The sequence below is a fragment of the Gadus chalcogrammus genome, chromosome 10, assembly GCF_026213295.1.
Source record: "Gadus chalcogrammus isolate NIFS_2021 chromosome 10, NIFS_Gcha_1.0, whole genome shotgun sequence".
NCBI classification, from domain to species: domain Eukaryota; kingdom Metazoa; phylum Chordata; class Actinopteri; order Gadiformes; family Gadidae; genus Gadus; species Gadus chalcogrammus.
In genome coordinates, this window is record NC_079421.1 from 22661918 (window position 1) to 22684827 (window position 22910).

The following is a 22910-nucleotide window of genomic DNA, read 5'->3' on the forward strand; positions in this document are numbered from 1 at the left end:
ATACAAATCTATAACCAGCTATAAAACCCTGCACTTCTTTTTCAAGTGGGCTAGAAATTCCAAACAGACGTTTCTATTTCAACAAGAGCAATGAGATGTTTCTCGTGGCGATATTTATAAATCAGGCAGGAGTTATTTTAAAAGCACTGCATATAGGCCTGTAGGTTACCTATGTAAACTAATGACCCCATGCCTTCAGAAGCATGTGCAAAACCTCTGTGTGACTGTGTGTGTGTGTGTGTGTGTGTGTGTGTGTGTGTGTGTGTGTGTCTGTGCGTGTGTGTGTGTGTGTGTGTGTGTGTGTGTGTGTGTGTGTGTGTGTGTGTGTGTGTGTGTGTGTGTGTGTGTGTGTGTGTGTGTGTGTGTGTGTGTTTCTGTGTCTTTCCTATCACAGATAATGTGCACTTGTGATGTTTGTCCACTGGTGAACCACTAGCAACTGTACATATGAGGGACATTGAAGACATACATTGGTCATCCATCTTTTCTCCTCTGGAAGGAGTGACCCTCTCCTGTGTTCCCTCTCAAGGCGTCCTCCTCGGACTCTATTGGTATACTGTTGGCCTGGGAAGCCCTTTGAGTCTGGAACTGGGATTAAGGGCTATACAAATACAATCCACTTTTTATAAGTTCCCACTTCAGTTTTAGAGACATTTCTAGAAAGCCCTTATATTAGCGTCTTCTGAAACCCCAGCAGAGGAGTGAGTTAAGTTGAACCATTATTCATCTAATCCTGTGGGGACGCAGGGCTACACAAACAGGCATCCCTCAACAACCCCTCTTCCACGCACACCAAAGCCAAACGACCGGTGATGTCCTTACCCCAAAGGGACAGAAGGAACAACAGCAACAAAGTCTGGATAGCATCGCCTGAGAAGTGATAACGTGCACTTTTTTTCCGATAAAGACCGCATCCTCATCGTCCTCTTCATCGCCGTCGTCCTCTTCATCGTCGTCGTCCTCCTCCTCCTCCTCCTGACCTCAGCGGCGTCGTCTTCGTCTCAGTCCAGCAGTAACGTGAGTGGCGGCCCCAGTGTGGGGGGGCCCGGGGCCCCCCGGCCAGCACCGCCTCACTGGGGCCGCCACTCACTACGACTCACTACTGCCGCCTCAGGCAGTTGTGGTGCGTGCACTCGGCCTGCTCCTCCAGCTCGGGGCAGGGCGTGCCCGCGTTGGCGGGCCGCAGCAGGATGTAGCGGCTGCGGTGGCGGACCCCCCCGCGGGAGCAGGAGCCCAGACAGAGCCCCCAGGAAGACCAGAGCGCCACCTCGCAGTCCAGCGGCGTCTCTGGGGGGGGGGGGGCGAGAGGGAGGACGAGAGGTTTAGGCGGCCGGGGGATTCGTTGACGTGCACAGGGTCGCACAGATCTGATCTTTACCCCTCGGACGGGCAGATCTGAGGACGGTGTGTGTGGAGTGGAGGAGTTGGATCCACACACACTATATACCTAATCACCTCCCTTTCCTTCTCTCTTTCTTGCTTTCTCCTAAGGACTCAATAAGTAGCCCGCTAATCATTTCTCATTTAGCAGAGACCCTTTTAAACAAGACAACATGTGGGCAACATCCGGCACAAACATCGTTCTTGAGCAGGTGAAGGTGAGGCCTTCAGATGAGGCCTACAGGCCCACAAATATACCGCAGAGATAAGGGCTGGAAGTCAAACCCCCTTCCCACTAGAGTCTGACCATCCTTCACCCCATCACCCCCCCCCCTACATATCCCATTTCTTAAACTTTTCATTTTCCTTCCACTTTATCATGTTTTTCCTATGCATTCATATCTTTATCTTTAGCTTTATCTGTTCAAAGAATAGAATAATTAAATAGATAACAACATGGAATCAGATAACTATTTCCTAAAGGGAAAAACCATCAGTAAGTAAAAGTGATGGTATAGGGTTACGCAATAATGACATGAATTTAACTTGGCCCAAATCTTAAATGCACAAGTATGAAAAAGCAACCAATCCTCCCGGGCCTACCTGAGAACCTCTGGGGGCGGATGGAGTTGGGCAGGATGTGATTGGACATGGGGACCTGTCGCGCCGACGAGCGGTCCTGGCGGATGGCCTTGACGGTGGCAATGGGCGGGAGCTCCTTGAGCCGCGGGTAGAAGAAGGAGTTGGCGGGGTGGTGGGGCATCTGGGAGGTGATCTGGAGGGGGGGGGGGCAGTAGTCAGGGAGAATCGCTTTCGTCAGACGCTGAGGGGAGAAATGGTGGCTAGCGTAAACGACGGCCGCGCCGTGGAACATAAACAGCGGGTAGCGGGGCGGTCTGTGACGTCAGGGGGGGGCGTCGTACTCTAAACACTTCAGCTCAGACCTGTGGGACGTCCAGCCAGCATTTAAGTGTGTGCGGCGTGCAATCCCAATCCCATATGCGGTGCTACAAAGACAACAGAGAGCTCCCGGTTCAACCTCATTTTCCATGTCGCTTTTTAAAAATGGATATCAAAGCAGGAGCTCCTTTTACGCTGCCCTAAATACACACGAGGGCTGCGGGGGGCCACGGGAGGCGAACCCCCCCACAGCGTGCACCTGCAGCCCCGCTCTACAGGGCGGGCAGGAACCCAGCGGGACGCGCACGGAGAGGCCTGGCTCACCCGCGTGACGTTCTCCACCGGGACGGTCGGGTAGTTGGGGGAGGAGAAGGTGAAGCCGCTGTCGGTCCCGGCGTCAAACGGCTGGAGGTCAAGGGTCACTTCCTGTTTCCACTGGCCGCCTTCGCAGAGGCTGAAGCTGTCCACGCCGACGAACCAATCAGGGCTTGGAATCACCTTCACCATCAGCGAGAGCTGTCGTTCGGCCAGAGAGCGGGAGAGAGATATGACTTTAGGCACAAATACGGACATAACAGGCACATAACAAAGCACAAGACGTCAAAACAAATCAGTCACGACTGAAGCACATTCATGGATACATACTTTCCTCTCATAGGGTAATGATGTCATTGTGTGTGTGTGTGTGTGTGTGTGTGTGTGTGTGTGTGTGTGTGTGTGTGTGTGTGTGTGTGTGTGTGTGTGTGTGTGTGTGTGTGTGTGTGTGTGTGTGTCTGTGCGTGTGTGTGTGTGTGTGCTTGTGCGGTGTGTGTGAGTGCGTCAGTAAGTTTGCACACTCCCACCTTTTCCTGTGTAGGGTTAAAACTATACTCCCCTCTTCTGCGTGATGGATGTTTCCTGCAAACGCGTTACCTCATCCAGGAAGTTAAACGGGGGTCAGTGTGCACACTGCGGTGGCAGACGCCCAGAAAGCCGCGCATTAAAAGCCTCAGAGGCGCACCAAGCCCCTCTCTAATCACACACCGACCTCACTACCCTGCAGGCCCCTGGTGGTGGGGGCCCCTCAGGGGACGGGCTGAGCTCTGCTCCATGCTGGGGGGGGGGGCGGGGGGGGGGCTGGGGTAGGCTGGCGACGGCCAGGGCTGGGACAAACATCAGAGCGGGACATCTGTTTGGACCATACTAATGGAGACGGGAGCAGGTAGTGTCGATGGGACCTGCTTCCAGCTGGTGATGCATGTTACCCGGAGTTATCCCAGCGGGAGCGAGGAAGAGGCAACGGGAGCGAAGGGAGGGAGAAGAAGAGACCCAACTCTGCTGTTGTATCAATTTTTGAGCGTCTCCACCGACCCCCTCGTCCATCACTTGCCTCCTCCCATCCTTCCTTCTGTTGCCTGTCCTTGTGCTCCTCTCTCGCCTCCTCACGAGGGTTTTCCAAGAAGCGCTCCTGCTATATTCATTGGGCCACTCGTCTGCGCTGGCTGTTGGGGAGTCTCTCTCCCCTCTGGACGTCTCTCTACCAGGGTTTATATCGAGAACATTGAGGGTTATGGAGACTAACAGATAGCTCCTTAAGATATAAAACTCCCCCTTTGTTCAAGTACACGTCCCAGGAGGAAAGGAGACGAAAGCCTGACAACCCAACTGTCTGCTTGCCTTTCTCAGTATTCTGGATAATTGCAAACATATTCTAATAAAGTTAGATGGTGCATTGTACTTTGGTGTTTTTTGGCTGCTTTAAATTACATACTTGGCAGTGATAGCTGTTAAGAGAAGGCCAGGGGGATATTCAGATAGGAATCATATGTGGTGGGGATTATTGGTGCATTGCGTATGCATGTCTGGGTTTGTGGACGGAGAAGTGCGTGTGTTCGTATTTGTGTGTGTGTGTGTGTGTGTGTGTGTGTGTGTGTGTGTGTGTGTGTGTGTGTGTGTGTGTGTGTGTGTGTGTGTGTGTGTGTGTGTCTGTGTGTGTGTGTGTGTGTGTGTGTGTGTGTGTCTGTGTGTGTCTGTGTGTGTGTGTCTTTGTGTGTCTGTGTGTGTGTGTGTGTGTGTGTGTGTCTGTGTGTGTGTCTGTGTGTGTCTGTCTGTGTGTGTCTGTGTGTGTCTTTGTGTGTGTCTGTGTGTGTGTGTGTGTGTGTGTGTGTGTGTCTGTGTGTGTCTTTGTGTGTGTCTGTGTGTGTCTGTGTGTGTGTGTCTTTGTGTGTGTCTGTGTGTGTCTTTGTGTGTGTCTGTGTGTGTGTGTGTGTGTGTGTCTGTGTGTGTGTGTGTGTGTGTGTGTGTGTGTGTCTGTGTGTGTGTGTGTGTGTGTGTCTGTGTGTGCGTAGGTAGCTGGGGTGGGGTGGGGGGGGGGGAGTTCGGACAGTGGGATCAAGTTGTCAACACATAAGCGCCTCACTATGTCATCGTCACGTTCCACACCGGCCCGACGGATCGCCAAGTCCCGCTCTTTCAGCGCGCTGACGCCGACTGATCTAAAAACAGACGGGCCGGGCGCACAAATGGAAGCAGCAGCATCTCTCCGAGGCCCTGGCCCCGGAGAGGGTCTGTCGGGCTGGTCCAGACACCGCATGGCCGCCGTTCATCCCCTGGCTGGACGCAGGGAGCTGCCCTCCACCGCGCTGCTGGAACAACCAATAAACTAATGCAGGTCAGCAAGTCCGTCGGAGCGGTCACACTTCTATTTCCAGGCCTTCCTCCCTCTTCCCTGTCTGCCTCCCCCCCCCCATCCCCTGACCTTCCTGAACCGGGGAGTACGTGTGAGCCAGAGGGAAGAACAGGGAGCCAGAGCGCATCGCCAGCACGCCTCTACAGCTGGTCATCCACAAGCTCTGCTGAACCCTGCAGCCTCTCTCCGTCCCTGGAGCCTGCGGGGTCTGAGTGGGGAGTATTCTGCAGGCCGGACCCCCCCCCTACCACCGCGTCTCTTATCAGCCACACTGGTAGCCCTCCAAGCCCAAGGCTGATCGGGCTCCGTTGGAAAAACGGACAAAGGCCCATTTGTAGATCCTCTGCCATGACTGTTGGCACCCGGACTGGCCGGAGCTTCAGGCCTGATTCCACGAGGTTCTGCTCCAAGCTCCCTCTCAGACGAGGGCAGAACACACAGGACAGACGTGGGCGTCTGCGGCGGTCGGCTTCCAGGGACTGAACTAAAGATAGAGCGAGTGGATCGGTGGAGAGCCGTGATGATGTAGTGGGTCAGAGCGAGCTGCAGAATGGGGGGCTCCCAAGAAGGCAGGGTCACGTTGACTTGACAGAATGGGCCATTTAGACTACTGCTGTGTCTCTGTGTGTGTGTGTGTGTGTGTGTGTGTGTGTGTGTGTGTGTGTGTGTGTGTGTGTGTGTGTGTGTGTGTGTGTGTGTGTGTGTGTGTGTGTGTGTGTGTGTCTCTGTGTGTGTGTGTGTGTGTGTGTGTGTGTGTGTGTGTGTGTGTGTGTGTGAGTGAGTTAGAGGAAATTGAAGGAGAGAATGAGAGAGAATTACAGAGAGAGAGAGAGAGAGAGAGAGAGAGAGAGAGAGAGAGAAAGAGTAAAAAAGAGTGAGAGTGCGAGAGAGTGAAAGCATGAGAGCTTGAGAGAGATCAATGAAGAGAGAGAGCGAGAGAGAGAGAGAGAGAGAGAGAGAGAGAGAGAGAGAGAGAGAGAGAGAGAGAGAGACATAGACGGAGACAGGGAGAGAGAGAGAGAGAGAGAGAGAGAGAGAGAGAGAGAGAGAGAGAGAGAGAGACAGAGAGCGAGAGCGAGAGCGAGAGAGAGAGAGAGAGAGCCATGGAGAGAGAGAGAGAGAGAGAGAGAGCCATGGAGAGAGAGAGAGAGAGAGAGAGAGAGAGCCATGGAGAGAGAGAGAGAGAGAGCGAGAGCGAGAGCGAGAGCGAGAGCGAGAGAGAGAGAGAGAGAGAGAGAGAGAGAGAGAGAGCATGCCAAGGCATTTGTGAACGTGATTTGCTTCGGCATCACGCAGCATAACTCAAATCAAACGACGGTGTCATAGCTCCATTTAGACACGTGTGCAACCGCTGTTTCTGAGCGGCTCAAACCGATGTCCATCATTCACAGCCATCGCCATAAATAAAAGTTGCAAACTGGAGGTCTGCGGCCCACCGCCGGGCCCACCGCCGGGCCCACCGCCGGGCCCACCGCCGGGCCCACCGCCGGGCCCACCGCCGGGCCCACCGCCGGGCCCACCGCCGGGCCCACCGCCGGGCCCACCGCCGGGCCCACCGCCGGCCCACCGCCGGCCCGCCCTGACCCCCGTCCCCCCAGCGCTCACCAGCGGGGTACGGGGCTGCATCAGCAGCTCCGTGGAGCTGTGGCTGATGCCGTTGGGGATGCCGGCCGTCCGGTACATGGCCCCCACCGCGCGCCTCTTCCGGGCCTCCTTGGCCTCCTTCACCACCTCCACCGTCAGCCCCAGCTCAGCGAAGCTCTGCACGCCACCGCCGGCCGCCGCGCCCTCCCGCCACAGCTGGAACCGGCTGTTGTGGGTCACGGCTAACAGGGGGAGGGGGGGGAGAGGGGGGAGAGAGAGGGGGGAGGGAGAGGGGGGGGAGAGAGGGGGACAAGACAGTGAATGCAGAGATCGGGTCAAGGCAGATGGAACAATGGTCTCACAGCTCCTCTAGGGGTAACCCCCTCTACCTCCTCTAGGGGTAACCCCCTCTACCTCCTCTAGGGGTAACCCCTCTACCTCCTCTAGGGGTAACCCCCTCTACCTCCTCTAGGGGTAACCCCCTCTACCTCCTCTAGGGGTAACCCCCTCTACCTCCTCTAGGGGTAACCCCCTCTACCTCCTCTAGGGGTAACCCCCTCTACCTCCTCTAGGGGTAACCCCCTCTACCTCCTCTAGGGGTAGCCCCCTCTACCTCCTCTAGGGGTAACCCCCTCTACCTCCTCTAGGGGTAACCCTCTCTACCTCCTCTAGGGGTAACCCCCTCTACCTCCTCTAGGGGTAACCCCCTCTACCTCCTCTAGGGGTAACCCTCTCTACCTCCTCTAGGGGTAACCCCCTCTAACCCCCTCTACCTCCTCTAGGGGTAACCCCCTCTACCTCCTCTAGGGGTAACCCCCTCTACCTCCTCTAGGGTTAGCCCTCTCTACCTCCTCTAGGGGTAACCCCCTCTACCTCCTCTAGGGGTAGCCCCCTCTACCTCCTCTAGGGGTAACCCCCTCTACCTCCTCTAGGGGTAACCCCCTCTACCTCCTCTAGGGGTAGCCCTCTCTACCTCCTCTAGGGGTAACCCCCTCTACCTCCTCTAGGGGTAACCCCCTCTACCTCCTCTAGGGGTAACCTACACTAGGGGTCTGCTACCACCAAGCCGTCCCACCTCACCGAGGTACGAACGCACCTCTGGCCAGACGCCGGAGTCGTCTCGACTCTCTACGTGTTCCCATCTCTCCTTCAAACCCTCTGCCCTTAGAGAGCTGCCGACCCAGGAGAAGCACGTCGCGGCGTCGGGTGACTGCTACATCCTGCCTCCATCTATCACTGATAAAACCTCAGCAGGGCCCGGGAGCACGTAGGAGTCAGCGGTCAGACAGCTGACGGAGAGCGACTCCTCGACTAAACCTCTGCCGGTTCCCCTTCTAACCCGCGCTCCAGACGTAGCGCTCAGCCCTTCTAACCCGCGCTCCAGATGTAGCGCTCAGCCCTTCTTTCCCTTTCCTCTTCTCGGCGAGGGAAAGGAGCAGCGTCTGATTGGGGTTCTAGTTGTTGCAACACAATGACGACCGCAGCCCCACCAGAGGGGAGCCGGTGGTTTTAAGGGTATTGTAAGGTTAGCCAGCAGCCCGCTGACAGAGGCTCTGATGTTCCTGCCTTACCTCACTGCTCAGCGCTACACACACACAAGTCGCACGAGTTCATACTTAAATGCACATCTACAACTGTGGCACATGGATTTCCATTGTAGACGCGTACGCTAACACACACACACACACACACACACACACACACACACACACACACACACACACACACACACACGTGCACAGGTTGACCAGCACACTTCACACAGTATCCCCTTTCCCCCAGAACTACTATGACTTATTCCCCTAATTGCATCTCCATCCCACCAGGTTTCCCACCAACGTCAGGACCCTGAAACCCGATCGCACTTCCCATCCCATCACCGAAATACATCCATAAATACATCAATTAAAACCCCCTTTCCCACGGCACCACGTTCATCCTTTTCCTTGACAAACTCCAGCCCCGCTTTCCTTCAGGGCCCGACCGCGGTCCCCTCGGGGGCCCCCCGGTCCCACATCCTAATAGAGCCATTACTGAACCATTAAGGGGCCCCAGACCGTGCCGGTTTCGTTAGCCTTGCGCCGTGACAGCCTCCGTTTTCCTCCGGTTTCATCGCCTCTCCCGGGCTCCCAGCGGCCCTCTGTCGCCACATGTGGGGCCCCTGCCCGGGCCCTCAGAGCTCTACTTCTGACGTCTTGAAGGGAGGACCAGCGGGACGTTCCCCGGCCCTGTCGGGGCCCTGTCGGGGCCCTAGGCCAGCCGGCCTGCAGCCGAGGGGTCAGTGGAGGAGGAGTAGGGCCGGGAGGCCACAGCCCTCTGGAAGGCTGACAGCGAACGACCGGGAATGCCGGAAGGCGGAGGCAAACCGCGACCGCCACGGGGCACAGGACGGCCGACGACGCACACACTGACACACACGAAACACACACACACACACGAAACACACACACACACACACTGACGCACACGCGCACACGAAACACACACACAGACACACACTGACGCACACGCGCACACGAAACACACACACACACTGACGCACACGCCCACAAGAAACACACACACACTGATGCACACGCGCATCACACACACACACGCGCACACACACACACACTGACGCACACGCGCACACATAAAACACACACTTGAACACACACACACACAAACAAACATCTACATAAACACACACACACACGCTGGAGTTCGCTCAAACAAGCACACTTATATAGATATAAACAACTGTCATCCATCCTATTAACTATGTTTATAGTTTCAAAGAAACGAAATGTGTTTCTCCTCTGTTCAGCGTCTGCTGGCTCTGAGGGGACGGTTTGACCCGGCCTTGCCCTGGCTCTTACCACCCATCTCCACCAGACCCAGAAACCACCGCCGTGCCCCAGTGGTTACCTCCGACCGTCGGAAAGACTGGAGCACTGACACAGACCGACGGAACATGAAAGATGAGGGATGACTTCAAACAGGAGAAACAGCCAAAGAGAGAGAGAGAGAGAGACATAGATGGAGACAGGGAGGGAGAGAGGGAGAGAGAGAGAGAGAGAGAGAGAGAGAGAGAGAGAGAGAGAGACATAGATAGAGAGAGACATAGAGAGAGAGAGAGAGAGAGACATAGACGGAGACAGGGAGAGAGAGAGAGAGAGAGAGAGACATAGATAGGAGATAGGAGAGACAGAGGAGGGAGACAGGCAGAGAGAGAGAGAGACAGGCAGAGAGAGAGCGAGAGCGAGAGAGAGAGAGAGAGGGAGAGAGAAAGAGAGAGAGAGAGAGAGAGAGAGAGAGAGAGAGAGGGAGACAGGGGGAGTGTGGGCCAGCCGGCTTGCGTCATCTGGTAGCATTTAGGCCGGCTCACCGTCTCCGCCTCTTACTGCTTTGCTCATTAACATCCCTCACCCCTGTGTGTGTGTGTGTGTGTGTGTGTGTGTGTGTGTGTGTGTGTGTGTGTGTGTGTGTGTGTGTGTGTGTGTGTGTGTGTGTGTGTGTGTGTGTGTGTGTGTGTGTGTGTAGCTAAGGGCTGGTGTACTACGGGAAATCAAACCAGCTAAATGTTAAGTTCCAAATAATCACTCACGCAGACACAGGCATGCGCACAAACAGAAAGACACACAGACACACAACCAGACACACAGCGTTGACGGGTGAAGGGGGAGAGAGGGCGGACAGCTGGGACAGGGGCTGACCCTGAGGTCAGAGGTCAGGTCAAGCCTATTCTTCTAAACTTGTGCGGAAGATTCAAACTCATCTCGTATTCATCGCTGGGCCACAGCATAAGAACCTCTCCGAACGGACGAGAAAGGTTACAGAACGAACGAAAGAACCAAATAGGTGTGTAAAAACATCGTTAACTGAATTGCATTTAAAAAGGAGGCATCATAAGGAAGATAGATAACTGAAACTGTGTTTTGTGTTTTTAAAACTGACTAAAATTAAAATGTTTCAAAAAAGCAAAACTAAGGATTAAAAAAAAGCGAAAAATAAGCTTGACAAGCAAACCCACCTTAAAAGATGAACTCAAATTCACTGAATTAAAAAGTCTAAACTAAATAATACCCATAATAACCTTGATTCAGAGCAAGCCAGCCCCTCTTAACCGTGGTACTCATGAGGGTCGCCCTCCGTTAAGCAGGGCAGGCTCGCTACGCCCGCAAAGACCCCCTCGGCTTCGAGCCCTGGGACCCCCGCTGTGACGCAGCGGGGGGGTGACCCCTCACCTATGAGTTTGGACCACTGGGCGGGCGGGCGGAACATGGGGTACTGCTTGGGGAAGGTCTGGGGGCTCCAGAGACCCGTGAACACCAGGATGTAGGAGGCCGGACCCCTGGCTCTGCAGTCCGTCCCGTCGGTGGGGCTGGGGGGGGCGGCGTGGCCCAGAGAGACCCTCAGCAGCACGGCCATGATCAGCCTCCACAGCCAACCACCGCCCAGACGCTCCGGCGACATCACCTGACCTGAGGCGGAGAGAGCAGGGAGGAGCATTAGGGCACCCAGACGGTCTGACCCGGGATCCATACCTGCCCGTGGTCCCCCCTACCTCCCAGACCTCCCCCCGACCTCCCAGACCTCCCCCCGACCTCCCAGACCTCCCCCCGACCTCCCCCCTACCTCCCAGACCTCCCCCCTACCTCCCCCCTACCTCCCAGACCTCCCCCTACCTCCCAGACCTCCCCCCTACCTCCCCCCTACCTCCCAGACCTCCCCCCGACCTCCCAGACCTCCCCCCGACCTCCCCCCTACCTCCCAGACCTCCCCCTACCTCCCAGACCTCCCCCTACCTCCCAGACCTCCCCCCGACCTCCCAGACCTCCCCCCGACCTCCCAGACCTCCCCCCTACCTCCCAGACCTCCCCCCGACCTCCCAGACCTCCCCCCTACCTCCCAGACCTTCCTAACTATCTCCCAGACCTTCCTAACTACCTCCTAGACCTTCCTAACTACCTCCTAGACCTTCCTAACTACCTCCCAGACCTTCCTAACTACCTCCCAGACCTTCCTAACTACCTCCCAGACCTTCCTAACTACCTCCTAGACCTTCCCCCCTACCTCCTAGACCTTCCTAACTACCTCCCTGACCTTCCAAACTACCTCCCAGACCTTCCTAACTATCTCCCAGACCTTCCTAACTACCTCCCAGACCTTCCTAACTACCTCCCAGACCTTCCTAACTATCTCCTAGACCTTCCTAACTACCTCCCTGACCTTCCAAACATCTCCCTCTATAATAAAACATACATATGCGAAAAAACAACAACTGCCCATTGTAGTTCTTTATCCTGAGAGTGGGTCACAAGACATCCGCCCCAAGGAGAGCCGGCTCCAGCATTGACACTGATCGGGTGCCAAACGAGCTGCAGAGACTATCCTGCAGGTACCTCTGCGCTGAAGTCATATCGCAGACAATAGAGTGAATACGCAATGAAACCCTCAACCAGTCTTCAGTTATTAAAAGCCATCCCACTGAAGGAGGCCGAGGCAGACAGGTTGGCCCGGGGCCAGGGCCTAGTCGGAGCGCACTCGTATAGAATCTGTCACCATCGTGGGAATGGCTGGCCCGGAGAGCTCCCTAAATATAAACAAATATAAATGACATCCCTGAGGACAGATGGAGCCTTGAGGCTCTGTTGACCTCCCACTCTGGCCCTCCACCCGGCCGCGGTGACCCACTCACAGTGAAACACTCCCAGCTCCCCAATAAAAGACCTTTCCTTCTCAGTCTTACCTTTAAAGTGAGGCCCATGCATCTGCATGGCCCTCACAGCACACCCGAACAGCCCCCTATCTAAGATAGGGGCTGTACACCCAGGGCTACGCTGGTCCGGATGGAGGCAGGTTTAATTGGTGCGTGCGCCCTAGCGTGCTCAGGCAGGGGATTCTGGCGTTTCACTGACTCTGCTGTACGGCCCTGCCCGCCGCTCGGCCCGGCTCCTCTCCAACACCGGACTGCCAGCGGGAGTTAGCGGACTTTACGACTCTGGGAGGATCGATCCAGGCCGGGCCGTCCGTCTGTCCGGCAGCACGCGCTGGCCTCTTCGTTCCCCCGCACCGACCCAGCCCGCAGTCGGCTGGACGCTTCCTGACCGCCAATCAGGACCCAGCCCCACCCATCGGCCTCTCCCCCCTGGGGGTGGGGTGCCTCGCTGTGATTTATCGCTCATGGGTCTGGCAGAATTAAAATAACAGAACAACAGCCTCTCCACCTATTCTCAGAACTGTGTGCTGCGATCGAGGGAGTCTGTGTCTGTGTGTGTGCGTGTCTGTGTGAGTGTGTGTGCACGTGTGTGTGTGTGCGCACCTGTGAGTGTGTGTGTGTGTGTGTGTGTGTTTTTCTGTGTGTGTGTGTTTGTGTCTAGTGGGTCACAAGGCATCACACACCTGACTGGCGTCTGTTTGTTTATATGTCTGTGTTTTTGTGTGTGTGTGTATGGATCCAACACACGTTTTTGTGTGTGTAGATCACAGAGCGATCTCCAACCTCTCTCTCTCTCTCTCTCTCTCTCTCTCTCTCTCTCTCTCTCTCTCTCTCTCTCTCTCTCTCCCGCAGCGAACAAAACACGTTGCATAAAACCAAGGGCCCGTGTTAGCGATCTAGAATCCATTGGTCATGCCCTTAAAGACAAGCCAAGACGGGGGCTGAAATGAAAACAGTTTTCATTTGAAAATACATTTGGACATTTAGTAGATCTCTGGGCGCTCTGAACCTCCGAGAGATGATCGGATGACATGAGCTGGCAGATCAAAGGCGGGGGGGGGGGGGGGGGGGGGGGGGGGCGTGCTCTAAGGTATTTTTACGGTTCACCCTTAAACGCTGCCGTGGTGGTTGATATCAGTTTGGAGAAGAAAGAGACTGGATGATGTACCCAGTGACATAAACGGCTGCGGTGTGGGTGAGAGAGGGAGGGAGGGAGAGAGGGTGAGGGAGAGGGAGAAGGAGTGAGAGAGAGAGAGAGAGAGAGAGAGAGAGAGAGAGAGAGAGAGAGAGAGAGAGAGAGGGTGAGGGAGAGAGAGAGAGAGAGAGAGGGTGAGGGAGAGAGGGAGTGAAGAAAGAAGAAGTTGGAGCTGCAGCTATATCGGCTGGGTAACACAAGCTGCAGCGTGGAAATAGACCTCAGCGACGCTGAGGCAGAGAGGTGGAGAGGGGGAGAGGGGGAGAGGGGGAGAGGTGGAGAGGTGGAGGGGTGAGAGGTGGAGAGGGGGAGAGGGGGAGAGGTGGAGAGGTGGAGAGGGGGAGAGGTGGAGAGGGGGAGAGGGGGAGAGGTGAAGGGTGGAGTGGTGTAAATGTTTGTGTTGCGGTCGATGGGCATCGAGTTTAACCGTCTGCATAGCGCAGCTGCCTGAGGCCTCGCTTATAGCGGACTGTAGAACGCACACACACACACACGGACATATCCACAAACAAACACACTCACGCACATATATACAGACACACACACACACACACACGTGTCCATGCGTGTGTGTGTTGTGTTTTCTGCACGCACACACCCGGGCCCCTCCTGTAGCCAGGAGCCCGGGCCCCTCCTGTAGCCAGGAGCCCGGGCCCCTCCTGTAGCCAGGAGCCCGTCCCCAGCGGGACAGGCGTGGAGAGCTACCACGGACACGGCGAACTGGGGGGCCGAGGGCCGGACACTTTGACCAGGGTCCGTGTGGAGGGAACAGGGCCGCTCTGGGGTCAGGGGCTTTACGAGCCCCTAAAGGATGAACCAGAGGTCCACTCGGTGCTGAACCTGGCCCGCTGACACCTCCATAACACCGGCCCGGAGACATTTCTGGCGTGCCTCCCCTGACACCGTGAACTTCATTCTGCTCGCTCGACACAGGAGGGGGGCGGAGGGGAAGAATGCACGCGCAGCATGGGCACAGACAGGCCTTCAGTGTGTCGTCTCGTACAATATGCACACACACACACACACGCACACGCACACGCACACGCAGTCACGCGCACACGTACGCACACACACACACACACACACACACACACACACACACACGCACACGCAGTCACGCGCACACGTACGCGCACACACACACACACACACACACACACACACACACACACACACACACACACACACACACACACACACACACACACACGCACACGCAGTCACGCGCACACGTACGCACACACACTCTGAAACTCTACTGTAGGGGAAACTGACGGGAGAGAGCGATGTGGTGATTTTTCTTTCTGGCGCTTTGTGAGTCCCCGACACAAGAGACCATAAAACAAAAGGCTCTCAGCTGCTACAAACACACAGGCGTGTTACACACACAGAGGCCTGTTACACACACAGGCCTGCTAAACAGCGGGAGAGATGTTCACGTTTAACGAGGGGAAATGTCCCGTTGTCCCCTCACGGAGGACCCTGCCTGGTGGAGGATTATGGGATGGCAGGAGGCTGAAGTATGCCAGGCACGCACACGAATGCACGCGAATGCACACACACAGACGCACGCCATTCACACACACACGCACGTTTGCACACGCACATGCATGCACACACACGTATGGATGCACTGCACACAGTTAAGAGACGCACACACATGACCCACACATGTGAAGTCAAGCAAGCGGTGGATCCAACGCGGAGGAAAGCGGTCAGTGTTGCCTCGAGAGACTAAGGAGGAAGGACACTCCTCGCTCCAGAGGTTGGAAGACAGCAAGGCTTTCTTCTCAAGAACAATATGGACTAATCAGAGGCAGACGTGTAGCTGGCCATCTAATCCGCCCGGCGTCAGCCCCCTCGCCCCCATCGTCCCCATGGAAACACACTCACAATACAAAGGGAGACAGTATCATTAGTAACACATGCATATCGCAAGGGATCAATGAGTTTCACTGGGGACACTCATCCTACTCAAAGTATAGGACAGCTCTCCCTTAAAAACTAAACACATGCACCTCTGAACCGGTCACGTTATACAGCTATACACCCATGGTCAATTCCTGATCATTATACATAATACATATACATAATTAAGCCAAATGTTGAAGGCTGAGGGGATGTTTTCTTACCTGGGTTGGAGAGAAGAGAGTGGCAGAGGGCGAGGGAGAAGTGCACCGGCAGGACCTCTGGGAATAAACTGCTCCTCCAACTGCCTGGGCTCGGCTCTACTGCTCTCTGTCTCTCTCTCACTCCCTCTCTCTCACTCCCTCTCTCTCACTCCCTCTCTCTCACTCCCTCTCTCCCTCTCCCTCTCCCTCCCTCTTATTCCGGCTGCCAGTCTCTTTCACACAGGCTTGTGAAACCTTATCGGCATTTATCCCTCACGCTTCTCTCTCTCTCTCTCTCTGTCTCTGTCTCTCTCTCACCTTCTCTCTCCTCCCTCTCATTGTCCCCCTCGATATCCCCTCCTCTATCTCGCCCTCCGCTTCCTCTCTCCTCCTCCTTTCCCACCCATACCTCTCCTTGTATGGAAAGACATTGAGTAGCCCCCCCCCCTCTTTCTGTCAGTCTCTCTCGCTCATTCTCTCTCTCTCTCTCTCTCTCTCTCTCTCTCTCTCTCTCTTTCTCTCTCTCTCTCTCGCCTGCTGGCTCTCCACCTCTCACCCTCTCAAGCTCCTGCTCAATCTCTCTCCCTTTCTCTCCCCCCTCCACCTCTCACGCACACACACACACACACACACACACACACACACACACACACACACACACACACACACACACACACACACACACACACACACACACACACACACACACAGGCTAGTCCAAGGTGCTTAAACTCAGCAACTTTAATGCAGATTGCTGACAAGTTAATCAACACCACATTGGACTCTTCCAAGGCACGCCACTCAGCGAAGGGCTCCTGTTATATATTTCCTTCCATCGCTGCTGCGCTACTGCAAACACACTCGCCCACCGACGGCAGACATCAGGGGTGTAAAGTTGCTGATGAATGATATGCCAAGGAAACCAGGGGGAACTCTGGGGAAAGTCAAATACGCCTCTTTATACGGCTTAATAAGGCTCTCTCCTGCAGACATGCAACCTGGATCGCTCACCCAATGCTGAGTGGAGTCTGGAGCTCAGAAGGAGCCTTCTCTCTTGGCCACAATCACACTCACTGATTGGACGTTGCAATGCATCATGGACTTTCTCGTTTTCTTTTTTCTCTCTCTCCTCGTCGTTCTTCGCTCCAGACAGCTCCTGCTGATCCCACTGGGATGAGAGAGAGGGCAAGAGGGATATATAGAGAGAGAAAGAGAGAGAGAGAGAGAGAGGGGGGAGAGAGAGAGAGGGGGGGAGAGAGAGAGAGAGGAGAGAGAGACGGGGGAGGGAGAGAGAGAGAGAGAGAGAGAGGAGAGAGGGGGGAGAGAGAGAGAGAGGGAGAGAGAGAGGGGGAGGGAGAGAGAGAGAGAGAGCGGGGGAGGGAGAGAGAGAGAGAGAGAGAGAGAGAGAGAGAGAGAGAGAGAGACACAGATAGGGGGAGGGAGAGAGAGAGTGAGGGAGGAGGGATATAGAGAGAGAGAAAGAGAGAGAGGGTGAGAGAGAGAAAGAGAGAGGGTGAGAGAGAGAGAGAGAGGGGGGAGGGAGAGAGAGTGAGAGGGGGAGGGAGAGAGATGGAGGTAGAGAGAGAGAGAGGCAGAGGGGGGTTGATGGTGGTCATCAGCCCCTACAGATGGTCCACACATGGTCAACCAGGGAGGTTTCACAACCTGTGGATGCCGACATCCACTGGATGGGAGAAACTAAGCCCATGCACGCTGTGTGTGTGTGTGTGTGTGTGTGTGTGTGTGTGTGTGTGTGTGTGTGTGTGTGTGTGTGTGTGAGGGAGGGACTATCCAGGAACCTTCTATTAAAATAAAGCTTTATCATAATCTACATCCCAGGGCACCTTTAAGGTTATGCTAGAGCTTCTAGACGGGCTTTATTGGGTCCTTGGCTCTGGCCACGTCACACTCACACACATCACACCCACACACACGCACCCTCCCAGTAGTAATGTAAACCAGTAAAGTAAACCACACTGTAAAGCGCTGCCTCCCCAGACACAGAGCAGACACAGCGGCCGCGTCAGATCAGCCGGTGGGCGGGGCCGGTGGGCGGGGCCCCGGCGGCCCCGCCCACCGGCCCCACCAGGAGAGCGGTTTGACCCGGCCACGTCACACCGGGGTCCGGCTCAGGGCCGTCCAGGAACCAGACGGGGACAGGGGGGAGGGGAGACTGGAGGAGGGGGGGAGGGGGGAGGAGGAGGGGAGGAGGAGAGGATGGGAGGTAGGGGAAATGACAGGCCAAAGAGAGGAGGAGGGGGAGAAGGAGGAGGGGAAGTTGGGGAAATGAAAAGCCAAAGAGGGGAGGAGGGGGTGGAGGAGGAGAATGTGACTCCAACTTTCAATCAGCCCCCCTGTCATCAAAGCCCTGGGTGTCCAGTCGTCCTCATCATCAAGGTATCAATATTTCAGCCAATATGTCTTACGTCTTACTCTTGACAGTCCGTTGATCCGTCTCTCCGTCTGTAGGGGCAGTGTTCAGGCCTCAGGGGGACTAGTGGCAGTGAGGCTGCTGCCAGATTGAACAGCCTTGGTAAAACATTAGTCAAAAGGACAGCAGTGTTTACCATGGGCTGTTTTTATAAGCATAGTGTTTTGATTAAAGCATTCTTTGAAAGCACTTTTCTATCATTAATATTCGGAGCAAAGTAGAGCAGGCTTAGTGTAAATGGACGAAATGGGTGCAGCACATACACAAATAAACACACGTGTGCACACACACACACACACACACACACCTGGGAATCTGGGAAATGATCACTCGGTCTGGTCCTGAGTCACCAGAACATACGCACGGCCCGTAAAGCGTCCCCAGGGCTCTGGCTGATACACACACAGGCTCCCACTCATCAGGGCACCAGAGATCGGGCCGAGGGCCGCTGCCAGCCTCTGCTCCCCTTCTGGAGCCCCAGGCCCGGTCGGGGACTGGTCTCGGGTCAGTCGGTTTGCATGAGCTCCACGTCAAAGGCTGTTCTCTCTGAGAGGAAGAGAAGAGGAGATAGGGGGAGCGAGACAAGAGGCTTCGCTCAGCAGCGCAGCCCTGGAACCCGTCCGCAGTGGGCTGGTGTCCTCCCAGCAGCGCAGCCCTGGAACCCGTCCGCAGTGGGCTGGTGTCCTCCCAGCAGCGCAGCCCTGGAACCCGTCCGCAGTGGGCTGGTGTCCTCCCAGCAGCGCAGCCCTGGAACCCGTCCGCAGTGGGCTGGTGTCCTCCCAGCTGCTTCAGGAGGACTAGTACCCAGTACTTAATACTGCAGGAGGACTAGTACCCAGCACTAATACTGCAGGAGGACTAGTACCCAGTACTTAATACTGCAGGAGGACTAGTACCCAGTACTAATACTGCAGGAGGACTAGTACCCAGTACTTAATACTGCAGGAGGATTAGTACCCAGTACTAATACTGCAGGAGGACTAGTACCCAGTACTTAATACTGCAGGAGGACTAGTACCCAGTACTTAATACTGCAGGAGGATTAGTACCCAGTACTAATACTGCAGGAGGACTAGTACCCAGTACTTAATACTGCAGGAGGACTAGTACCCAGTACTAATACTGCAGGAGGACTAGTACCCAGTACTTAATACTGCAGGAGGACTAGTACCCAGTACTAATACTGCAGGAGGACTAGTACCCAGTACTAATACTGCAGGAGGACTAGTACCCAGTACTAATACTGCAGGAGGACAAGTACCCAGTACTAATACTGCAGGAGGACTAGTACCCAGTACTAATACTGCAGGAGGACTAGTACCCAGTACTAATACTGCAGGAGGACTGGTACCCAGTACTAATACTGCAGGAGGACTAGTACCCAGTACTTAATACTGCAGGAGGACTAGTACCCAGTACTTAATACTGCAGGAGGACTAGTACCCAGTACTAATACTGCAGGAGGACTAGTACCCAGTACTTAATACTGCAGGAGGACTAGTACCCAGTACTAATACTGCAGGAGGACTAGTACCCAGTACTAATACTGCAGGAGGCTGTCCAGCCTTTCAGGAGATAACAGACGCTGAAGTTCGATGGATGGTATGAAATACAGCGAGCGACGGCGGCTGGATCGATGCTGGGAAGCTGTTGATTTCATACCAGAAATGTTAAGCTCATGCCGTCATTTATTAGGGCTAATCCACATCAAAATAAGTTTGATTTATCAGGATTACAGGACCAGAGTTTACACTGATGGGCGATGACTCATCAACCAGGTCTCATCGCCGGATTTTCCATGCCGAGGTAGGAGACCCACGGGTAAATATTTGTTCACTTGGTTCACGACTGAGATGTCTTCGTCGGCGGCCTGGGCTATCCCTCCAGGGACTGAAGCATAACACGGGAGCAGCCTTAACATGCATGGCATCTCCCTCACACACATAAATAGCCCAGCTCTTCCTCTCCTGTCGAACCCGAGCCCTCATCTTTTCCATTTCCGTCTAGATGATCCCATTCCACACAGCAGCGCACAAATCAATGGCCAACAGTGTGTTGACGCCATCGAAGTGGGTCTCGAACCAGCGTCAGTATGTATCTGTGGGCTCAAGGCCCAGGTTTATATCGCTGGTCGTTGTGTGCCAGGATCTGATCCATTCCCTAAGTAGTCTGTGAGTGCCGGGAAGCCTTCAGGACTCCCTGGAGTGCAGTAGCAACCCGTCTCAATAAAGACGACCATGTGGGCTACGAGGGTCAGAGTGCGGCTGGGGGCCTCGGAGAGGGTCTGAGTGGGGCGCGGTATGCCCCCCCCCCCCCCACACACACACACACACACACAGGTGTGAGTATGTGGAGGAAACAGGAGAGGTCTGGCGAACTCTTTTTGCGGGCTCACACCTGGACCCTGAACCCGATTCAGAGCCCACACTCGGACCCTGTGAGCTCAGTGCATGTGGTACCACTTTGAGGCTGGTATTCCCCACTATTTATTTTTCGCCCTGCGGGTCTGAGACCATAAACACAAACATGGCAGATGTCAACAATTTGTTGTTGGTTAAGTGTTTGGAAACTTCCCCGCATTCGAGACTGGCCAAGAGTAATCAAAAACAAAAAAATGGCAGAACACCCAGGAACCGCCTCATCGGAGCAGGATGGAAACACGAGCAGCCCGAGAGGAAGAAACCACGAGAGAAAGGGCTATTTTTTAGGATTTTATTAAAATACGGTGTGGAGTTTACCATCGGAAGTTACCATCACAAACATGATTGTTTCTAATAAAAAAGTAAACAAAACAAAAATAAAGCTTAAGAGTCTAGATACAGGACAAATTTTAATCGCTTTTGTGGTTTTTGCAATCTGGTGAAAGAAAAAAGAAAATCAATTAATTCACAACAAGAGTGAGGGGAAGGGAGGGGGGGGCATGTTCACATGTTGTAGAAATACATTTCCCAATTTCGACAATACAGTCACGATAAACATTCACTCAATCACGCATTCTTTGTTAAGATGGTTCGACTTCAGTGCGAAAGAAAAACGGGAGGGAAGAAAAAAATAAAAGATAAGAAAAAATAAAATAAAACTAAACCTAAAAAGACCTTTAACATACAAAACTCACTGTGCAGGGGGGGAGGGGGGCTGTGTGGGGGGGAGCAGGTCTACATTCTGAGGGCGGACTGCGGGGAGATAAGGGGGGTGGGTGTGACTGGGGGGGGGATGTGTGCATTTGAACCCTGAGAGAGAGATAGAGAGAAAGTGACCAATTCTGTCCAATTCATTATTGTGTTTCCGCTCTTTTCTACACGAGGTGTGGCCGGCCCCCCCCTGAGGGCGGGGCCGGGGGGGGTTGCGGTATCGGGATAGCACGGCCCGCCACCGCTGGGAGTTGGCATGGTGAGGGGGGGGGGGGGGGGTCCAAGATTGCGTCTACACAGCCCCCCTCGACCTGTCCTCAGACCCACGGTGTTGGGGTGGGTCTGCAGCCCCCGCCTCCCCAAAGTCAAATGTAACTGTCCGTCTGGATGTGTTGGCGGGTGGTGGGGGGGGGGGGGGCCGGGAGGCGTCCGTGGGTCCGAACACCTCGTGACTGACTGACTGACTGACTGACTGCCTGCGTCTCCTTACTTGGCCCAGCCTACTCTGGTCAACTGTTTTAAGGCAGTGAGTGTTTCCATGGCGACATGCTATCGTAGCTACGCTAACAGGGAAGGATAAGGCCCAGAGAACAGCGTCTGGATAGGGCAGCTACGCTAGGATATATATATTTATATATTAAAAAGGAAAACCAACAGACAAACTGAGAAGGGAGGGGGGGGGGGGGGGGGGGAGAAATAAAAGTATCACAGGGGGAGATCTTATTCCTCTGAAATGTCTCAGTACAACATGTGGAACCCAAAGGTCAACATGTGGAACCCAAAGGTCAACATGTGGAACCCAAAGGTCAACATGTGGAACCCAAAGGTCAACATGTGAAACCCAAAGGTCAACATTTGAAACCCAAAGGTCAACATGTGGAACCCAAAAGCAAATACAAAAAAACAAACGTCTACAATATAAGTAAAATGGATTTCATAAACACAGTGCACTGCTGAAACTGAAAAAAAAAAAAAACGTTATCATCATAGTCAACAGCAAATTTAAGATTACTATTATGCGCATATTCCAAACTATATGGGAGTTATTTTTAAAAATATATACTCATCACATGACATGGGAGTCTAAAATCTCAGGACACAGACGCCCCTCCATGTCACTCATAGACTCTGAGGGAAAACTATACATCACTGGGACTCACCATCACAGCATGGCGATAAGAGGGGGACTCAAACACTGGCTGGGAGGGCAGGGGGGGGGGGGGAGACGACGAAGGTACACCGATTTCATTAAGCAAACAGCCTCTGCCCTACAGAAAATACAACTCACATGCACTAGAGCGGCATGGGGCAATGACAGGAGCCGAGCCAACAGAAGGAGATCAGCGTCTAACCCGAGAGCTCTTTATACGACAGCTAGCAGACCGCACCCACACACACATCCTCACAGCCTTCTCTTTTTTTTGTCCTTTTTTCTTTTCCCCGGTTTCCCCCCGGCTGTGGAGACGCAGCGCGCCGGAGACGTGTTGATATCAGCTGAGTGCAGGGAACATCGTCCCAACGCATTTGTGCTCATTTTCAACAACGTACAGAAACAGAAAACAGGAGCCATGTTCTTATTTATTTTTAAACCATAATCACTTCAGGGGACCCACACGCCGCGCCCCACACGGTCTGATTCAGGGGAGCCTTTACCATCAACCTGCTCGTCTTTACTCTTTAGATGGATGACCAATGCTACTGCTCTTCTAGAACCATTCCGGTTAAGATGATTCATATATCCATATATAGATAAGTCTATATATAGATACACATAGAAAAGGAAGAAATGGGTATGCATGGTACATTCAA

At 54.3% G+C, this 22910-nt stretch overlaps 1 protein-coding gene across 2 annotated transcripts; it reads right to left on the reverse strand.

Moving 5' to 3' along the window:
* Positions 1-1054: 1054 nt before the first annotated feature.
* Positions 1055-15845, reverse strand: spon2a (spondin 2a, extracellular matrix protein). 2 transcript variants are annotated; one of them, XM_056600667.1, is made up of 6 exons: positions 15561-15845; positions 10759-10990; positions 6554-6774; positions 2605-2796; positions 1984-2155; positions 1055-1287 (listed from the first exon to the last, which is right to left on the reverse strand). In XM_056600667.1, the coding sequence occupies exons 2-6, from the start codon at positions 10985-10987 to the stop codon at positions 1100-1102; spliced, it is 1002 nt and encodes a 333-aa protein (XP_056456642.1). In that variant the 5' UTR covers positions 10988-10990; positions 15561-15845; the 3' UTR covers positions 1055-1099. The 2 variants fall into 2 exon arrangements, with proteins under 2 accessions (XP_056456642.1, XP_056456643.1); XM_056600668.1 differs by having other exon boundaries at positions 10759-10995.
* Positions 15846-22910: the final 7065 nt, after the last annotated feature.